At 43.5% G+C, this 21760-nt stretch overlaps 1 protein-coding gene across 2 annotated transcripts in view; it reads left to right on the forward strand.

Annotated features, from left to right (window-relative positions):
- ST3GAL5 (ST3 beta-galactoside alpha-2,3-sialyltransferase 5) overlaps positions 1-14855 on the forward strand; it is a 153532-nt gene extending 138677 nt beyond the window's left edge. For both annotated transcript variants that reach the window (XM_040335243.1, XM_040335242.1), the window contains 3 exons: positions 2218-2404; positions 8838-8996; positions 13387-14855. In XM_040335243.1, the coding sequence (XP_040191177.1) occupies positions 2218-2404; positions 8838-8996; positions 13387-13671 (631 nt within the window). In that variant the 3' untranslated portion in view covers positions 13672-14855. The remainder of the gene's footprint in view (positions 1-2217; positions 2405-8837; positions 8997-13386) is intronic.
- The last annotated feature ends 6905 nt before the right edge of the window (positions 14856-21760 follow it).

Here is a 21760-nt window from a genome sequence, read left to right on the forward strand (position 1 = left end):
CTTTGCATCTTTACATTAACAAATGCATGTCTATGAGTGAGTTTGGAGGCCATTAATTGACTGAGGAGATTGAGTGAAGGACCATACATAAAGACATCCCCTTCTCATCTTTACTGTTACCCTTGTTTAACCACTTAAGGACCGCCTCCTGCACATTTACATCGGCAGAATGGCACGGCTGGGCACATGCACGTACAGGTACGTCCTGTGCTAGTACCCAGCCATGGGTAGCGGGCGCGCCCCCTCGGCGTGCGCCCGCGACCCGGTCCGAAGCTCCGGGACCCGCGGACCTGATCGCCGCTGGAGTCAAGATATCAGTCCCCAGAGCTGAAGAACGGAGAGAGCTGTATGTAAACACAGCTTCCCCGTTCTTCACTGTGGCGGCGGCATCGACCGTGTGATCCCTTTTATAGGGATTCACAATCGATGACGTCACACCTACAGTCACACACCTCTACAGTTGTAAACACACATGAGGTCACGCATAACCCCTTCAGCGCCCCCTTGTGGCTAACTCCCAAACTGCAACTGTCATTTTCACAGTAAACAATGCATTTTAAATGCATTTTTTGCTGTGAAAATGACAATGGTCCCAAAAATGTGTCAAAATTGTCCAAAGTGTCCGCTATAATGTCGCAGTTACGGAAAAAATCGCTGATCGCCGCCATTAGTAGTAAAAAAAATAAAAAATAATAAAAATGCAATAAAACTATCCCCTATTTTGTAAACGCTATAAATTTTGCGCAAACCAACCGATAAACGCTTATTGCATTTTTTTTTACCAAAAATAGGTAGAAGAATACGTATCGGCTAAACTGAGGAAAAAAAATGTTTTTTTTATATATTTTTTGGGGATATTTATTATAGCAAAAAGTAAAAAATATTGCATTTTTTTCAAAATTGTCGCTCTATTTTTGTTTATAGCGCAAAAAATAAAAACCGCAGAGGTGATCAAATACCACCAAAAGAAAGCTCTATTTGTGGGAAAAAAAGGACGCCAATTTTGTTTGGGAGCCACGTCGCACGACCGCGCAATTGTCTGTTAAAGCGACGCAGTGCCGAATCGCAAAACCTGGCCGGGTCCTTTAGCTGCATTTTGGTCCGGGTCTTAAGTGGTTAAGGGTCTGCTTGAATGACCCTTAATGTCATTCGTTAAGGTGAGCACCCTGTTTCTTTGGTGGAAGAGACACTGGAATGGATGCACAGTGATTGTTTCAAGCACCCTGTTCACTGCCTAAGGAGTCTTCTTCCTCTTTTTGTTGTTCCTTATTGTCAACACCTCTAGGCCTCAGCACTCCACACCCTCGGACTTGTTCATGTGATTTTAGTTTCTTTTTAGCGCTGCACTGCTTTTTATATGCGTTTTACTTAAGGACTTTTTTTATATTGACCTCCAGTGTTCAGCTGCATCTGTTATGCCACGTACACACGATCGGTTTGTCTGATGAAAACGGTCTGATGGACCGTTTTCATCAGACTAACCGATCGTGTGTGGGCCCCATCGGCTATTTATCCATCGGTTAAAAAACTAGGAACTTGTTTTAAAATTATCTGATGGTTAACTAACCGATAGAAATAAACGGTCGTCTGTGGGTACGTCCATCGGTTAAAAATCCACACATGCTCAGAATCAAGTCAACGCATGCTCGGAAGCATTGAACTTAATTTTTCTCAGCACGTCGTTGTGTTTTACGTCACAGCGTTCTGAAACGATAGTTTTTTTAACCGATGGTGTGTAGGCACGACTGATGAAAGTCAGCTTCATCGGATATCTGATGAAAAAATCCATCAGACCGTTTTCATCGGATGAACCGATCGTGTGTACAGGGCATTAGGATTGGTTTTGCGCTGTCTGATTTTCTTTACTATCTTTAACAATCATTAGAGGATCTGCTTCTGATATCTTGGTGCCAGATACCACAGCATTCCTTCAGAGATCTAGTGCCATTCATACTTTAAGGGGTATGGTGGGTGGTCATATTTTTTTGGCTGATCGGTGTATGTATGTGTCATAGAGACATTGAGCTGTAAACTTTTTAGCATACAGGGACCGGTGTGAATGGTGCTCCATAAAGTATGCCATGATATATTAGCACTACATAAACCCAGGAACTTCGTAATATATCTTGAGATGTTCTCGAAACAAATTCCTTGTCTTATATCTCGTGTTTAAATCATAATGCCAACTAATCTGTTCATTGTCTTTGTGTATCTTAGACTAAACAATGCTCCAGTCCACGGATATGAGCAGGATGTTGGAAATAAAACCACCATCAGGATGACTTATCCCGAGGGGGCTCCGGTTTCTGAACAGGAGTATTTCAGCAATAGTCTGTTTGTCACCGTCCTCTTCAAACACGTGGACTTCCTGTGGTTGCAAGCGATGCTGAAGAATAAGACGCTGGTGAGTCAGCCATGTTCAGAGCGGATATATGTCACTTGTATTTGGCCACATGGTTCATATCATATTTGGAATACAGAGTAAAGCGAAATAATTAATATAAACTATTAAATGGTCATACAAATATAGAATTTAAATAAAATCTTTATTATTATTTGCAATAACATTGTGTGGACGCATTTCTGTCAGGCACAGGCTGTGCCTTAGAATAGCAGAGAGGTGAAGCCTCCATCAATTAAGATGTAACAACCCTCCCCCATTATGTTTAGCTGGTTAGTGGCCACAGAGGAGAGAGTGCGCTTTCATTTACCACTGAGTAAACACCCACATGTGTGACTCTATAGTCATATGGGCTGCTGACAATGGGATAGGGAGGAAATGCTCCGCATAGAAACTCACTGAAAACTGAGCATGTGCAGAGCTACCACCACTATTCTGCAAAATCACCAACTGCAGGGGGACATGGACAGGAGGGGAGAGATGGAGAACAGCAGGATCAACAAGGTTTTTTGCAAACTAATCCCATAGTGACTGAGTGAGTATGGACAGCATGTAATACACCTTTTATTGATAGTTTTAAATGATGTGGGTTTAGCCCAGGTTCACACTGGGTGCGATTTCATTTGATTTGAGATGCGATTTCACATGTGAAATCGCATCTCAAATGCCGCTAATTGTCGGCAATGGCGCCGTCCCAATTGGTGCGACGCCGCATCTGCGGCGCTGCACCGATTTCAAAAAGTAGTTCTTGTACTACTTTTTGCGATTTCGGGCTGCGATTTACATAGACATCTGTGCAGAAACCTGCACAGATGTCTCTTAAATCGCGGCCGAAATCGGGACTGCCGGCGGGAGTGAAATCGTGCGAGTTCAGCTGAACTTGCACGGCTTCACTCCCGCAGCCCAGTGTGAACCAGGGCTTAATGACACTTTAAAGGGGTTGTAAAGGTAGGTTTTTTTTATCTTAATGCATTCTATGCATCAAGAAAAAAAGCCTTCTGTGTGCAGCAGCCCCTAATACTTATCTGAGCCCCATTTCTCTTCAGTGATGTCCACACGAGTCCCTCGGTCATCCGGGACTCCCCTACTGATTAGACGAGATACAGCAGTGGCCCCATTGGCTCCCGCTGCTGTCAATAAAAGTCAGTTAGCCAATCAAGAGAGAGGGGGCGGGGCCAAACTGCAACTCTGTGTCTGAATGGACACATGGAGCTGCAGCTCGGCTCGAGTGCCGCCGTGGAAAGCTGCTTGCTGTGGGGGCATTGGACAGGAGGGAGGGGCCACGAGCAGGAAAGAGGGACCCAAGAAGAGGAGGATCCAGGCTGCCTTGTGCAAGTCCACTGAAGGTAAGTATATCATGTTTGTTATTTTTATCGAAAAAAAATTGACATTTCAATCACTTTAACTCTGGAGAAATCTCCTCACTTCTGTTGTGTCTCTGAAACAGGAAATGAAAAGAAATCTTCAACATGTGACTGAGGTTATAACTTTTCCCTACTACAAAAAAACTTTATTTCTCTTTGTTTGGATAGTGTGTGGGAAAGTTAGAACCTGCTGTACTGCTGTCCGGGACTTCGTTAGAGAGATTTCCCATCACTTTCTGTCCTGCTGACAACAGTTTCACAAGATAGGAAGTGAGGAAAAATTTAAATTGAAAAAGAGAAATAAAAATGCTTTTTTATAGTAATGTAGGGGAAGGCTAGAACCCCTGTCAGATTTTTAATGCTGTCTGTGTCCCTGTTAGGGCTCAATTATAGTAGCAGTCGGGGGCAGTAAAACCCTGCAGTTGAGCCATATACGTTTAAAACCCCCAACAACCACTCGTCAAATACTTTCTAAAGAGCAATACAAATGTAGGTCTCTTGTAAGAGAGTAGAGTTATGCCTCGTACACACGATCGGAATTTCAGATGAAAAAAGTCAGACGGAATGTTTTCATCGGATATTCCGACCGTGTGTGGGCCCTATCGGAATTAGAAAGAGAACATGTCTTTTTTTCCGACTGAAAAAAATTCCGCTCGTCTGTATGGAACTCCGACGGAGAAAAAAAACACGCATGCTCAGAAACAAGTCGACGCATGCTCGTAAGTATTTAACTTCATTTTTCTAGGCTCGTCGTAGTGTTGTATGTCACCGTATTTTGGACGGTCGGAATTTGGTGGGTGCGTGTGTGTGCAAGACAGCTTGAGCGGAATTCCGTCTGAAAAACCCATCGTGTGTACGGGGCATAAGTATGAACAAGCCCTTAGCCCCAACTGGGGTTTCAATCCTTCCCCACTCTATGAAAAAAAAAATTGGCTAAGGAGGGGAGATCCAGGGAAGGCAAAATGTATGCTGCATAAACTTCAGCTTTAGCCGTTGCGGTGACAAATATTTTCCCAAATCTGTTGTTGAGCTTGCAGGTGCATCTAGAAAGGATTAAGTAAGCACAGCAAGTGATTTAGTTATAAGCGTGCTGTGATTTTAAATATATATATTTTTTGTTCTGAAAATAAGGTTTGTGCAATAGGAGTCCTATAAATAACGTTTCCTCTTTTGAAATTGTGTCACAGGGCTGCGTGGGTGATACTTCCCATTTTTCTTTTCTTGCAAAGCACATTTTTCTTATGTGCCAAGTTTGTACACACAGCGCCAGTGAGTTATCTGTGCCCATAATACTGCAGAGGATTAGGCTGCATTCACACCTGAACGCGGCGTATTGTACCGCGATTTGCCACGACAAATTGCGGCGTTTTGTCCCGCGATTTGCCGCGACAAAACGCGTCGTTTTTTAGCCTACAATACGCCGGAGGGGTGATTTAACATTGTCGGCTATGCCGAAAGCCGCCTGAAAAAAAGGGTCCGGGACTTGTTTTGAGCTTCAGGCGTAAGCCCGCCTAATTCAAATGTGGAAGATTTGGGCGTGTTTTATGTAAATTTAATGTGCCCCTACGTAAATGACGCTTTTTACGAACGGCGCATGCACCGTCCGTGAAAGTATCCCAGTGCGCATGCTCCAAATTAACCCGCAAGAAGCCAATGCTTTCGACGTGAACGTAAATGACGCACAGCCCTATTCGCGAACGACTTACGCAAACGACGTAAAACGTGAACAATTTTACGCTGTTCCGACGTCAATACTTAACATGGGTAGGCCTCATCTACGCCTCATATAGCAGGGGTAACTTTACGACGGGAAAAGCCTAACGTAAACGGCGTATCTGTAATGCGACGGAAGGGCGTACGTTCGTGAATTGGCGTATCTAGCTGATTTACATATTTCTAGGCGTAAATCAGCAGCCATCGTAAATATGCAGTTAAGATACGACAGCGTAAGAGACTTACGCTGGTCGTATTTTAGTGAAATTTTGGCGTATCTGATTCTTTGAATCAGGCGCCAAGATACGACGGCTCAGACTCAGAGATACGCCGTCATATCTCCTACGAGAATATGGGCCTATATATTTTCTGAAAGCAGAGGCCCTGTAGAATAAAAGGGTAATATTGCAAAATTTTATGTCACATGATATTTGCACAACTGTTTCTTAAATGCACATTTTCAGGGAATAATTTTATTAATTTTAGTGCAAAAACACAACATATAATACAATTTTTGGTTAAAATATAAAAGATGAGGTTGCATCGAGTAAGTAGATACCAAACATTCCATGTCTTAAAATTGCATGGGCCCGCAATATGGCCAAAAACTATGGTGCCCAAAGATCACCATAGGTGACACTTTAAAAGCCTTTAAAGTTCATCAGTTTACCACTGTGAGTACTTAATATTTTGCACTGATGTCAGTTTATTTTTCTATGTTTGAGTGTATTGCCTAACGTTTATGACCAGGTTGTCTGGTGTTTTTTTTTGTATTGTCTTAAACCTAATAAAAATATCTTTTAAAAAAAAGTTCATCAGTTTACAGTTAACTAGGAACTTTTGTGCTAGAATTATTGTTCTCACTCTGACGTTCGCAGCGATATACCACAAGTGTGGTGCGACAGCTGTTTACATAATCATGCACTTGCGTTTGCGCAGGTGTATGGGGCATCGGGGGTTTCGTCAATTTAAAAAAAAAAAAGTTTTATTCAATTTTTTTTACTTTTTATTTTTTTACTTGATTTCAATGACAAGGGGTAATAAACCCTTATGGGATAGCATTGGGCAGGTGACCAGTACTCTTTTTATGAAGACATTAGGGGTCTAATAGATCCCAATGTCTCCCCTGCCCTTCATTCCATCTAACCAAGCACAGACCGGCTTGGTTAGATGTGTCTCCTGGCTGTACTGACCAGGAAATTATGGATCTGAAACCGGAAGTGGTATTACTTCTGGATTTATTGTTTGAATGTGAGCCTGAGGCATGGATTTGCCTCGGGTCTCACAGCAATCGCTCTCTTCTAGCTGGTGGTTGTTTTCCGCTAAGAGCGCTGCCGGCACTGCACTGCCGGCTCTGTGAAAGTGATCAGCATATATGGACTTTCATTTTGAAGCCAGGAGCTGGCTAAGCAAAACCTGCACAAACTGATGGCTGATACTGCTTAAAGGTTCACTCTTTGGACGTACGTAGTAATACGTCCAAAGAGCTGCACTGGATCTATAACCACAATTCCAAAAAAGCTGGGGCGCAGCATAAAATCTACATAGAAACAGAATTAGTTAAAGGGGCTGCAAAGGTTCGTTTTTTATTTTCTAAATAGGTTACTTTTAAGCTAGTGCATTGTTGGTTCACTTACCTTTTCCTTCCTTCCTTTTCCTTCCTGCTCTGGCTGACTAACCCCCAGCCAGAACGGTTTGGATAATGGGGGCAGGCTTACTGAGGAGAAACAGGAAGTGAGAAATTCAGACAAAGAAAAAAAACATTTAGAAGGGAAATGGAAGGAAAAGGTAAGTGAACCAACAATGCACTAGCTTAAAGAGGAAGTAAACTCTCCCACTCTGATGCTTCTTTTCATTTAGTCCATTATATTAGGTAATTATCAATCTATAGCCACTATAATCCAGCCCAAATTGCATATTACTTACTGTTTAAAGAAACTTTAAAAAAAAACTTGTTTCCAGAGGTAAGGCAGTGCCATCTTAAGTGTTGTTTTCCGAGTCCACATAGAGCAGGGGTGTCCAAACTTTTTTCAAAGAGGGCCAGATTTGATGAAGTGAACATGCGTGAGGGCCGACCATTTTGCCTGACATTCTTTAAACCATTAAAATTTGGTCTAAGTGTGTTCGTCGGAGCACTAATACACTGCCCAACAAGAATTCTCTTGCCTTTGTGGCTGTGTGTGGTGAAGAGATGAGCTTGGGCGTGTTTTTTGGCTATACCGTATTTATCGGCGTATAACACACACCTTAACTTTAGGAAGGAAGTTTCAGGGGGAAAAAATTTAAATGAGGAACTGTGAAGCAAAATAAGGGTCATTGCCCATCAATGCAGCCTAATCAGTGCCTATCTGCAGCCTCGCCATTGCCATGAATGCAGCCTCTCCATTGCCATGATTGCAGCCTGATCGATGCCCATCTGCAGCCTCGGAAGGCTGGACTAGCGCCAACAGATTACATACAGGAGAATCTCCTGTTTACACAGCAGCCTCTTTAATACAATGTCCTGCCTCCTATGATAGACAGAGGAGTCGTCAAAATGGCAGCCCAGGAGACGGGACTTCCTATTACAGATGCCACTGAGTAAACGGGAGATTCTCCTGTATGTAATTTGACAGCACTCGTTCCCCCCTCCCTGTCCCCTCCGAGGCAGCGCCGATAAATACAGTATATATCCAAATTACCAGGGGGGCCACATTAAACTGGAACGGGAGCCGCAATTGGCCCCCGGCCCAGACTTTGGACATGCCTGACATAGAGTGTATTTCTGCTCATACATTGAGCACTTCCTGTACTGTTAAAGCGGGAGTTCACCCAATGATGTTTTTTTTTTCTCTTTTCCCCTTATAGACCCTTAATTTCTTTGTTAGTGGGCAAATTTACAAAATCTGTAGGGAATAAAATAATTATTTTCCCCACTGTATATCACCTCTGTAGTTGTGTCTGCGTTTCCTCTACTCTGCATATGAATATATTCATCAGAGATTTATGTTCCACCAAAATGCTAATAGTGCTACATAATTGTGCCTGTTATTGCATGTAGTTCAAGATCAAATGAACTTTTTTGCTGGCTGCCATTATTAGATATGTGAATATTGATTGATTATTTTATTTTCCCAAGCGCGGATACATTGTATTAGTATTGCCATGTAGTACCTCCCACATGTAAATCGTTTACATTAAATTATTCACTTAAAGTAAGCGGACTCAGCTGATGCTCTTCCATTCACTAATATACAGCTTGCAGCGAGTACAAAACCATAAACCTACAACATTCACGCTATATGGGTCTGAGTGCCAGTGGTCAGCCCTAATTGTATCCTTACATTTTTCGTTATTCATGTTTTAATTTTGTTTTTCAGTCTGCATGGAACAGATTGTTCTTTTGGAAGAGTGTGACGGAGAAACTCCCGCTGAAGCCCCATCAGTTTCGCATTCTTAATCCTCTTATTGTGAAGGAGACGGCAATGGATATCCTTCAGTTCCTTCCTCCCAGGTGGAAGTGGTGGGGCTGGAACAAGGTACGTCCTCTGTGCGTGTAAAAGCATCAATATAACATAACTATATAGTCAATGTAAATCCTTGAGGTAGTATAAACTTTTATAGTGCTTTGATCTATGCTACTGGTGAATGACCTGATTTGCATTGCCCTTGTGCTGCATTTCTGTCATTCTCAGAGTAAGAATCTAGATCAAGGAAATGTAACCTCTACACTTCAACCTTCAAGGAACTACACGTACCATGAGGCATTACAAGACTGGCAGCCAAAGGTGGTCCATCAGATATGGCGACCCATCAGAATTGATAACAGAAGTGAGGTTCCGTCGCCACCATCTTGCTACACCCGGCACTCTTCCACAGTAACGATACCCCAAGAAGGGGCAAGTGGACATCTTGTTACACCCACCAGAGTTTTGCATTACACAGTTATTTTTAACAGAAAACACAGCTTATAAGGTGAAATACAGTATTTAGAAACCCAAAGGACTGTTTGCTAATGTGACAGAACAGCGATGCTTTTATAATTCAACATGTAAACCAGGGGTGGCAAACTCAAATTCATCGGGGGCCGCGTTAGCAGTATGGTTGCCCTCAAAGGGCCAGTTGTATCTGTAAGACTACGTGTCCACTATTATCATAAATAATTGTCACTGCATTTGTTTATTACTGGTTTTATGGAGCGCAGGATTCAGGAGTTTGCTGCGTACCAAATGCAGGATACAGGAGTATGCTATGGACCGTGTGCAATATCTGACCTCTGCACCCTCCACTCTACTTCTATCCAACCTGGGATGGGGTGGGGTAGGATGAGATGGGGTGGGGTGGAATGGAATGGGGTAGGATGGGAGGGGGTGCCGTAGGATGGGGATGGGGTGGTATAGGATGGCATGGGGTGGGGGTGGGATGGGATGGGGTAGGATGAGATGGGGTGGGATAGGATGGGATGGGGGTGGGGTAGGATGAGATGGGATGGGGTATGGTGGGGTGGGATAGGATGGGATGGGCTACCTGACATACATGAACCTACCTGACATACACAATGACCTCACCTACCTGACATACACTGACCTCACCTACCTGACATACATGGACCTACCTGACATACATGGACCTACCTGACATACACTGACCTCACCTACCTGACATACATGGACCTACCTAACATACATTGACTTCACCTACCTGACATACACTGGCCTCACCTACCTGACATACATGGACCTACCTGACATACATGGACCTACCTGACATACATGAACCTCACCTACCTGACATACATGGACCTACCTGACATACACTGACCTCACCTAATTGACATACATGGACCTACCTGACATACATGGACCTACCTGACATACACAATGACTTCACCTACCTGACATCATGTGTCACAGCATCCAGCCAGAAAGGAGGAGAGAAGAGCCGCCCGCCCATGCACTAGTGTTGTCATATTCTGCTCCCTAGTGCATGGTGTCGAGGAGGCTTGTAATTGCCACCTTCTGGAGTCTGCGGCGCCTATGATGGACGTCACACGTCCCGCGGTCCTGGGATTGGATCTCCAGGACGTCCATCATAGGAGCCGGGTGTGTACCAAGATGGCCGACCGCTCCGGAGCTAGGCCGAAGCTGCGGCCTTTCCTAAGGCCGAGGCAGCGGTGCGGATCACGGATTGGTCACGATCCGTTGCATCACTAGTGGCAACGGACGGCCCATTGCGCGGGCCACATGGCAAGGTCTCGTGGGCCGGATTCGGCCCGCGAGCCTTGTGTTTGCCACCCCTGATGTAAACAGTTTGATGGATTTCCAAATACTGTTTTTCACCACATATATTCTCTGTTTACTGTTAAAAATAACTATGAAATGCAAAACTGCATAAAAAGATGTTGGTTTGTCCCCTTCTTGGTGTATTGTTACTGTGGAGGAGTTCTGGGTATAGCAAGATGGCAGCGATGGAACGTCACTTCTGGTACCAATTCTGGGTCGTCTAATCTGACTGAACACAGGCATGACTCCCAGAGGCATGATGGGATTTGTAGTTTCATCACAGCTGGGGTGCTGAGGTTGCCTACCCCTAGTCTAGATAGTGAATAGGGAAGGATGCATTGCACATTTCTGGGGTTACAAAATAACTCCAGCCCATTTTTTGTTTGGAACAGGAAGTGTAGAATGAGGAAGGATTAAATCAGCCTATTAATTGTTTATCACTTATCTGCATAATCCACATCAGTGGGATTATAGTGACTGGGAAAGAAAAGAGAAGAAATGCAATGGTCCAAAGTCTTTCACTGAAATGGGAAAAGAAGGTTTCACAGATTCACAAAGGTAGAATCACAGACCATTTCATGAAAGAGGTGTGAGAACCTCTGCTAGAGTTGGGGAGTTCGTTTGTCATCCCGTTTCAAGAAGAAAAGCATAGTTGGAGGATATCCAAAGGTTGATGTTGGAGAGTCAAGGAACCAATAACACGTACAAAGTTTAAATCCAAAGACGGAGGCAACTTGGGGTCAGGACAGGCAGCAAAGTATCAGAAGTCCAGGGTACAGGCCAGGAGTCGAGAGTCCAAAAAACACAATTTATGTAGCAGAACAAGGGTCGTAACTTCTATCACAGGTGGTGCTGAAGTCTTCTGTTTTTCCTGTGGTAAGGGCTGATGTGCTTTATGCTTTTATAGTGTATGCAAAGATGCAGGTGCTATACCGAGCTTACCCAGGCATCCATTTACAGGTGGAATTGCACTGAGCATGGAGGAAGGGAGGGCGTGCTTTACACTCTGTCCCTGGTAACAGCCTGCCAGCAACAGGATCTCCTACCTTCTCTTGTTGCATTGCTTTTTGTCATTTAAGGACCAGAAACACCTCACTGTTCCCTCACTAGCAAGCGAGGTCTTGCAGCGTTTGAGCCGGCAAAGAAATCATTGACTCAGAAAAAATATGAAGATTGGAGGATGTGACTATACTGGCAGTATGCCGTAGTGCAGTGATTCAAAGTATTTTAAGGCCAGTAACAGACAGTCATCTAGCATTTTCATTGGGAGTTTAGCAATAGCTACCTGCCTAATTTCTATTAAAGGCAAACACATTTAATTTACAGTATGTACAAGTACAATATTATAAAAAGTACCTGTAACTTGTTAGGTGTATGAGCATTAGCTTGTTGCTATGACTGTAGTAGCAGCATTAGATTACATGACAGTGGTAGCAGAATTTGATTGTCTGTATGAGGGCAAAAGCATCCTCAGACCCAGTATCAGTAGAAGCATTAGATTGTCTTATGGCGCTGGTAGCACTATTAGATTGGCTGTATGATAGTGGTAGCAACATCAGACTGGCTATATGACAGTAATACTGGCATCAGGCTGTATGGCAGTAGTAGTGGCATTAGATTGTCTGTATAGTGGTGGTAGCAGCAGCATTAGATTGTATGACACTGAAAGCAACATTAGATTGCCTGTCTGTATGGCAGTGGTAGCACCATTAAATTGGCTGTATAGTGGTGATAGCAGCATTTGATGGTCTGTATGGCAGTGGTAGCAGTATCAGATTGTTTGACACTGAAAGCAACATTAGATTGTCTGTATGGTGGTGGTAGCAGCATTAGATTGTATAGCAGTGATAGCAACATTAGATGGTTGTATGAGCAGGTAGCATTAGATTGTCTGTATGGCAGTGGCATTATATTGTCTGTATGGCAGTGGTTCCGGCATAAGATTGCCTGTCTCTATGGCAGCAGCATTAGATTGCCTGTCTGTATGGCAGTGGTTCCGGCATTAGATTGCCTGTCTGTATGGCAGGGGCATTAGATTGCTTGTCTGTATGGCAGCAGTAGCCGCATAAGATCGCCTGTCTGTATGGTAGTGGTAACGGCATAAGATTGCCTGTTTCTATGGCAGCGCCATTAGATTGCCTATCTGTATGGCAGCGGTAGCGGCATTAGATTGCCTGTCTGTATGGCAGCGGTAGCAGCATTAGATTGCCTGTCTGTATGGCAGAGATAGCGGCATAAGATTGCATGTCTCTATGGCAGCGCCATTAGATTCCCAGTCTGTATGGCAGTGGCAGCAGCATTAGATTTCCTGTCTGTATGGCAGCGGTAGCGGCATTAGATTGCCTGTCTGTATGGCAGTGGTAGCGGCATTAGATTGCCTGTCTGTATGTATGGCGGTGGTAGCGGCATTAGATTTCCTGTCTGTATGGTGGTGGTAGTGGCATTAGATTGGCTATCTTTATGGCAGCAGTAGTGGCATTAGATTGCCTGTCTGTATGGCAGCGGTAGTGGCATTAGATTGGCTATCTTTATGGCAGTGGTAGTGGCCGTTGAATATGCGGTCACAAAATAATGAACTAAAACAATTGCGTAGACCGTAGAAAACTTTGATTTTATTATTCACTTTGCCTTTGTCTTCTCTGTCTAGAATGTCCCCACCATCGGTGCAATCGCTGTGGTCCTAGCCACTCACCTGTGTGATGAAGTGAGTTTAGCCGGCTTTGGATATGACCTCAGTCAATCGGACATCCCTCTGCATTATTTTGGTAACCTTTGTATGAACGCGATGAACAGACAGCCGATGCATGACATCACTAAAGAGAGGAAGCTGCTACAGATGTTGGTGCGGGATGGCGTGCTGAAGGATCTTAGCGGGGGCATTCAATGTAACTTTTGCCCCCCTTATCAGACAAGTGAAGCACTTCATGTATGATGGCATGTCATTGGGACCTGTAATAAAAGGGAGCTACTTCCACTTCCAGTAACCTCTATCTGCCTCCTCTAACACGAAATTGCATGAAGGCGGGCGCTGCTCATCGCTGTGACCCTCCATCGGCGTTACCGTGACTCCAGGCGAGGGCGATGATGCTGGATTTAGCAGGAAATTTGTGTAAATCTTCCTCCACGTGGAAACGTTGCAGAAAAGGATGCACAAGTTATCCTTCAGATCTGCCCAAGTTCCTACTTGCTAGGTGCTGCCCTCAGCAAACAATACAGCAGGCTCCAGCTACAAGAAGTGGCTTCAATGGTCATTCATGTGCAGCAGCGGGGACTCCTTTCTTTGCCTGCAATGTTGCTTTCAGCCATATCGTTTAATGGATCATGAAGTCATGCTTGATGGTTCTGGAATGGATCCTCTATCATGGGAACATAATGATACTGTTCATCCCAGGTGTAGCATGACAGCCAGGATGGGACCAGTAAACTATCAAACGGTAACTTCAAAATCAGTGTCATCGATGAACTATCAGAACGTGTAAAATGGAGGACTGAGGATATTCTATTGTTTTTATTTAATTCTGCAATGCAAAAAAAAAAGTATCATAAAGTGCTGTATTATTTTTATTTTTACAATCTCTGAACTACTATGTCTCGTCGTATGTTAAAACCACTCTGAAGGGGGAACTCCAATCCAGACAGAAATTACTAGAGATTAGTACATTTATATCCGGTTAAATGTTGATGTTTTATTTCTTTTGCCAATTCCTTTATTTGGGACCACTTAGTGCAGTAACAAGAGAGTCTTGCCCTTTTATTTCCGAGTGTCAAGTGGACATAGCTCCACCATTGGGGTTTTCTCTTGCAGCATCACCTGCTGGTAAAATCTGGTATTGCTGCACTTACATTAGAATACAATTGTTCTCTTTGGGAACTACCGTATATCACTGGTCTACCCCCAGACTGCCAAGTACTGCTGTTATTCTCAAGGGACCCTTTGGAAGAAGGGGTCCCTTCAGGTACATTTACTAATCAAACAATGAAATTCCAATTTCATGGAACGGAATTACTGACAGGTGAAAATTTCAAACCACGTACAGATCTGTGAATTGCTGTAATGCCGCGTACACACGATCGGTTTGTCTGATGAAAACGGTCTGATGGACCGCTTTCATCAGACTAAACCGATCGTGTGTGGGACCCATCGGTTATTTATCCATCGGTTAAAAAATTAGGAACTTGTTTTAAAATTATCTGATGGATAAAAAACCTATAGAAAAAAACGATCGTCTGTAGGCAAAATCCATGCATGCTCAGAATCAAGTCGACGCATGCTTGGAAGCATTGAGCTTCATTTTTTTCAGCACATCGTTGTGTTTTACGTCACTGCGTTCTGACAGGATCGTTTTTTTAACTGATGGTGTGTAGGCACGACTGATGAAAGTCATCGAACTCCCCTTATCTCTTGCTAGTTACTATTGTCCTGCCCCATCCCTGGCTGGTCACTTTTGTCCTGCCCCATCCCTGGTTGGTCACTATTTTCCTGCCCCATCCCTGGTTGGTCACTATTTTCCTGCCCCATCCCTGGTTGGTCACTATTGTCCTGCCCCATCCCTGGTTGGTCACTATTGTCCTGCCCCATCCCTTGTTGGTCACTATTGTCCTTCCCCATCCCTTGTTGGTCACTATTGTCCTGCCCCATCCCTTGTTGGTCACTATTGTCCTGCCCCCTCCCTTGTTGGTCACTATTGTCCTGCCCCCTCCCTTGTTGGTCACTATTGTCCTGCCCCATCCCTGACTGGTCGTTAATGTCCGCCCCCATTCCCAGCTGGACACTATTATTCTACCCCAAATCTGGCTGGGTACTGTTGTTCCTTTCCACTCCCCACTAAGCACTATTGTTTTTCCTATGCTTGAGGGCATCCTTCCTTCGTTGGAGATGTGCCTGTGCCCTCTCCTCCTCCTCCTCCTCTCTCCTATCAGGCGCTCACGTAGAGTCAGTGACCTCATCATCCCCTTTCTCCTCATCACTGTAGACAACCTGGCAGTATGCTGCAGCTGGGGGAACATGACTGCCAGATTGCTGTCCTTCTTGGGCACCCCCTCTCTCTGGGCTCACGTTACTGCCTTCCTCTATTTGTGTACCATCATCGGAGCCTTCAAAACGCTGCGCATCCTCATGCAGCATGTACCCAACACTGTGGTCAAACAGTTCGGGGGACTCTTTAGGAGGACATGGTGGGGCTAGGGAAGGAGTGCCTGATGCCATTGAGCAGAGGGAAGAGGACGGCTTATATTCGAGTCACCTTTTTGCGTCTGATCTCCCGGACTTTGGGGACCCGGTACCGGACAGCCGTAGGTCCCCTGGACCCCTTGGCACACATATAGCCCCACTCTTCCTCTACAAGTGTGCAACGTTTGTTGTCCGGGGGACCTATGATTGGGGAGCACCGATTTTTCAAAGTCGGCACCCCTTGCATAGAGTCCCATGTTAAACGGTCATTTCTCCGGGAACTTTGGGGACCCGGTACCGACTGGCCTTATGTCCGCTGGACTAAATGTAAGTCTAGTCATGGACACAGTGAGGCATGGGCACAGTGAGGCATGGGCACAGTGAGGCATGGGCACAGTGAGGCATGCACATGGACACAGTAAGCGCTGACATCTTTGTCAAATGGGTGTTGACGGTGTCACAGTGGTCCGTGAATTTTGGATTAAAGAAGGAAACGGATGGATTTTATGACAAGCAAAGAGAACCTGACAAATGTCTAACGATTTCCCACTTTTCAAAAACTACCAAAAAATGTTTTGTCTTTGAATACACTTAATTGTCCTGACATTTACATGGTCATAGTGTCTATGTATGTATTGCATTCATGCTGTAATATAGATTATTTATTCTAGTTCACGCAGAGGCACTGCAGTTGTATGAATACAGAACTGCAAGTTTAATGTACGGTTTTGATCACCAAACATCATTCAATATGTCCTGACTTTGATTGAAGAATATATTAGAAAGTATTTTTATTTTTTTTGCACTGAATCCATTGCTGGCAATGATGAGATCCTGTATTATTTTCTACCAGTATTAAGCTCTGGTATTCACTGGCTGATAACAGATAGTGCCTTATAATAGTGCTTTATAATACGTGTGTTATGTATTATATATTTCACAGAGATGAAAATCTATAGTTTAGTGATTTCTACCCACAGGCTACGTTAACTGTGCTGCCTTAAGAATGTCTAAAGAGAGAATGACTCTTGCTGTCCAAGGATTCTACCCCGATTCTTCAGCTTTCCCCCATTTTACAACAGAGCCACAGAAGGGGAATCGGATTTCTATCAGAAAAATGTTCTCTTCAGATAACTTCATCTGTGAAATATATATGTTTAAAATAAATGTCATCCTAAAGTAATGCAAACTTTTTTATTTTTTTATTCCTGAGGTCTTATAAATGTTAGAACGTGAATAAAAAATATGTGTCAGGCTCCTACATACAAAATGTGGGTCTCTGCAGCATTTCAGAAGTTCAGATCAGCAAATAATCTATCTCTATGGTAAATTCAAATGTTGGTACTGACTAGAGCTGCACAATTAATCGTCAAGAATCGTTATTGTGATTTTTTTCCCCCCGTTGCAATCTTGATAACGTGTTTCCCGATCTTCCCAATCTTTGGTATGCAGAGAATTTTCTCTCTGCTCTCAGCCCTCAAAAGTCAAAGTCTGGGTAGTCTGCCAAGTTTTACAACATTCTTTAGGCCCCTTCCACACGGGGCGGATCCGTTGTAGTGGTCCGCAGCTCAGTGGGAGATCACTCTGTTAATCTCCGCATAGCCGGTGGATGACAGGTCCCTCTCTGCTCACTAAGCGGGGAGGGGCTTGTCGAGCGCCACTGCTTGTTTATGGAGAGATCGGACGAAAGCGAACAGCATGTCCATTTTCATCAGATCTCATCCGATCCGCTAGGACGGATGGGGACATATCGCCATACGTCTGATTTTCATGGATCGGATGTCAGCGGACATGGTCACTGCTGACATCCGACGCTCCATAGACTTGCATGGAGCGCCCGTTCAGGTCTGCCGAATGTTAAGTCTAAACATTGTATCATTTGTCTTTTACATCAAAGCAATAGACTTCTGTATGTAAATTAGGAACGTTTAACCACTTAAACACTAATAGCTAGATTCAGGTACATGGCCGCAACTTTGCGGCGGCGTAGCTTAAGGCATTTAAGCTACGCCGCCGTAAGTTAGCGAGGCAAGTACATGATTCACAATGTACTTGCCTGCTAAGTTACGGCGGCGTAGCCTAAAGCGGGCGGGCGTAAGGGTGCCTAATTCAAATGTGTGTAAGGGGGCGTGTTTTATGTTAATGCTTGACCTTGCGTTTTTGACGTTTTTTTTTAACTGCGCATGCCCTGGGCGCCTACATAACCCAGTGTGCATTGCGGCTAAGTACGCTGCACGGGCCTATTGATTTCGACGTGGACGTAAACGACGTAAATCCCTATTCACGGACGACTTACGCAAACAACGTAAACATTTCGAAGCGGGAATGGCGGCCATATTTTAACATTACTATTCCATCTATTAGATGGAATAACTTTAGGCCTGATAATGCGTTACGGAAACGGCGTAAATGTACTGCGGCGGCCGGGCGTACGTTCGTGAATCGGCGTATCTACTGATTTGCATATTCTACGCCGACCGCAATGCAATGGAAGCGCCACCTAGCGGCCAGCCTCAATATTGCAACCTAAGATAGGACGGCGCAAGCCGTCGTATCTTAGATATGTTTAAGCGTATCACTGTTTGAGAATACACTTAAACATAAGTCGGCGTAGATTCTGAGTTACTCTACCTGAATCTAGCTATAAACCTTTTTCTGACAGTTGTTTTCAAGTTAAAGTATAATTTTTTTTTGCTAGAAAATTACTTAGAACCCCCAAACATTTATATGTATATTTTTGGGAAAAAATTTCTTTAATGAATGAAAAATAACCAGTAAAGTTAGCCCAAATAATTTTTTTGTATAATGTGAAAGATTTTACGTCGTGAGAATCGTGATCTTTATTCGAAGCAAAAAAATTGTGATTCTCATTTTGGCCAGAATCGTGCAGCTCTAGTACTGACCGACACTTTGCTGACCAAAATGCCTCAAGGTTGAATCTACTGGTCAGCAAAATGTTTGAGCATTATGACGTTGTTTTTTTTATGTTGGCATATGTACTATCTGCACACCGTGAGCCTAAAAAAAAACAGGTGCATTCATATGAAAGTTGGCATGTTCATTGTGTGAACCTCAATGATGATTATGAATATGCTTGGAAGTATGCTGGGATAAGCAATTTACCTTGAAAACACCTGTTTGTATATCCCCTTCAGTACTGTGTTATAGCCGAAAGATGGCTACAGCATGGCTCTCTGGTTTTTGGAGGAGGGCATCCATGGATGTCCTCCCAGAACATGCCTCCCACGTTCTGGACACGGTGCAGTTGCTCCAGAGCTTATTAAATGAGGTAAAAGAATATCCAATCACATGCAAGGAAAATAAAACAAACATCATTTTTGCTTGCACATGATTGGATGATGGAAGTCAGCAGAACTTCTTCTCATTTACTAAGCTCTGGAGCAATTGCTCCCGCAGAGGACAACTCTTTGCCTTTAGTGAATCAACCCCTAAGGGGCCTAAGGCCTTCACTTTTAAAAGGTGCAGCAAGGCAGATATGGATGTTATGTTGATGACTACAAATCACTGTGTTAAACCTTTGCTGTATTCCATTTGGTGTGTGTTTTTAAGAATGTTTAATTTGTTAATTTGAATTATATCTCAGGAATATGAATATGTAATTTTTTTATCACTTAAACATAAAAATATCACTGATTCTATAAAATCGAAAATTGGTTCATTTTGTGTGTGACTTCATTTCCTTAACCACTTAACCTCTTAAGGATCTCCGCCTGTACATGTACGTCAGCAGAACAGCACGGCTGGGCAAAGGCACGTATATATACTTCCCCTTTTAGAACCCAGCCGTGGGTCGCGCTCTCGCGAACCGGTCCGAAGCACCGTGACCGCGCCCGCGGGACCCTCAGACCCGATCAATGCCGGTATCCCGCGATCGGGTCACAGAGCTGAAGAACGGGGACTAGGTAAGTGTAAACAAACCTTTCCCCGTTCTTCCTAGTGGCTTGTCAGCTTGTCGTCTGTTCCCTGTCATCGGAACAGACGATCAGTCACGTGTCACACCAAGCCACGCCCCCTACAGTAAGAATCACTCACTAGGGCACACTTAACCCCTACAGTGCCACCTAGAGGTTAACCTCTTCACTGCCAGTGTCATTTTCACAGTAATCAGTGCATTTTTATAGCACTGATCGCTGTAAAAATGACAATGGCCCCAAAATGGTGTCAAAAGTGTCCGCCATAATGTCGCAGTCACGATAAAAATCGCTGTTCGCCGCCATAACTAACTATTTTGTAGAAGCTATAACTTTTCAATCAATAAACGCCTATTGCATTTTTTTTTACCAAAAATATGTAGAAGAATACGTATCGGACTAAACTGGGGATTTTTTTTATATATATATATATATATATATATATATTTTTTTTTTTTTTTTTGGGGGGGATATTTTTTATAGCAAAAAGTAAAAAATATAGATTTTTTTTCAAAATTGTCGCTCTATTTTTGTTTACATCGCAGAAAATAAAAACCACAAAGGTAATCAAATACCACCAAAAGAAAGTTCTATTTGTGGGGGACAAGGAGGTAAATTTTGATTGGGAGCCACGTCGTACTGAATTGTCAGTTAAAGCGACGCAGTGCCGAATAGCAAAAAGTGGCCTGGTCCTTTAGCAACAAAATGGGGCGGGGTTTAATGGTTCAGGGTGCGGGGCTCGGACCGATACGAGCCTCTTTTATGAGATTTTGTGTTTACAGGTTAAAATCAGTTTTTTTATATATATTTATTTTATCTGACACCCTAGAGAATAAAATGGCGGTCGTTGCAATACTTGAAGTCACACCGCATTTGCGCAGCGATCTCACAAGCGCAAAATCAGACAATCGTAAACTTAGCCCAATTTTTTATAAGTTACGGCGGCATAGTCTATCTCTGGCGGCGTAAGGGCACGGAATTCAAATCGGTGATTAGGGGCCGCGCCGAATGAACTGCGCATGCGCCGTCCCTAAATTTCCCGCCGTGCATTGCGCTAAATCACGTCGCAAGGACGTGATTTTTTTAACATAGACGTGAATTACGTACATTTCGATTCACGGACGACTTACGCAAAAAAAAAAAAATTCAAATTAAACGCGATAACGACGGCCATACTTAACATGGTAAGTCTAACTATACGCGACGAAATAGCAGCTTTAATTATACGCCGGAAAAAGCCGACTAGAGACGACGTAGAGGAATGCGTCGGCCGCTCGTACGTTCGTGGATCGTCGGAAATAGCTAATTTGCATACCCCACGCGGAAAACAACGTGAACGCCACCCAGCGGACGCCGAAGTATTGCATCTTAGATCCGAAGGCGTACGAAGACGTACACCTGTCGGATCTAACCCAGAAGCCATCGTATCTTGTTTTGACGATTCAAAACAACGATACGACGCAAGAAATTTGAAAGTACGCCGGCGTATCAGTAGATACACCGGCGTGCTCGCTCTGTGGATCTGCCCCACAGTGTATAGTATTATCACTAATCACTGTATGATGTCATTTGCAGTGAGTTCCCCCTCAGCATCATTTATTGTCAGATTGCTCACCGCTCTATCACAGTCCCATTATAAGTAGGTTATCACTGCTATTAGTAGTTTAAAAATAAAAAAATAAAAAGTCCAGTATATATACCATAGTTTGTATACGCTATAACTTTCATGCAAACCAATCAATATACACTTATTGGGAGTTTTATTTTATCAAAGATATGTAGCAGAATAAGTTTTGGCCAAAATTATATAATAAAGTAATATAATTTATTTTTATTTTTTATTGGGTATGTTTTATAGCAAAAAATAAATAAAAAGAAAACCTTGTGGTGATCAATTACCACCAAAAGAAAGCTCTATT

This window comes from Rana temporaria, chromosome 1 (assembly GCF_905171775.1).
Source record: "Rana temporaria chromosome 1, aRanTem1.1, whole genome shotgun sequence".
Lineage (NCBI taxonomy): Eukaryota > Metazoa > Chordata > Amphibia > Anura > Ranidae > Rana > Rana temporaria.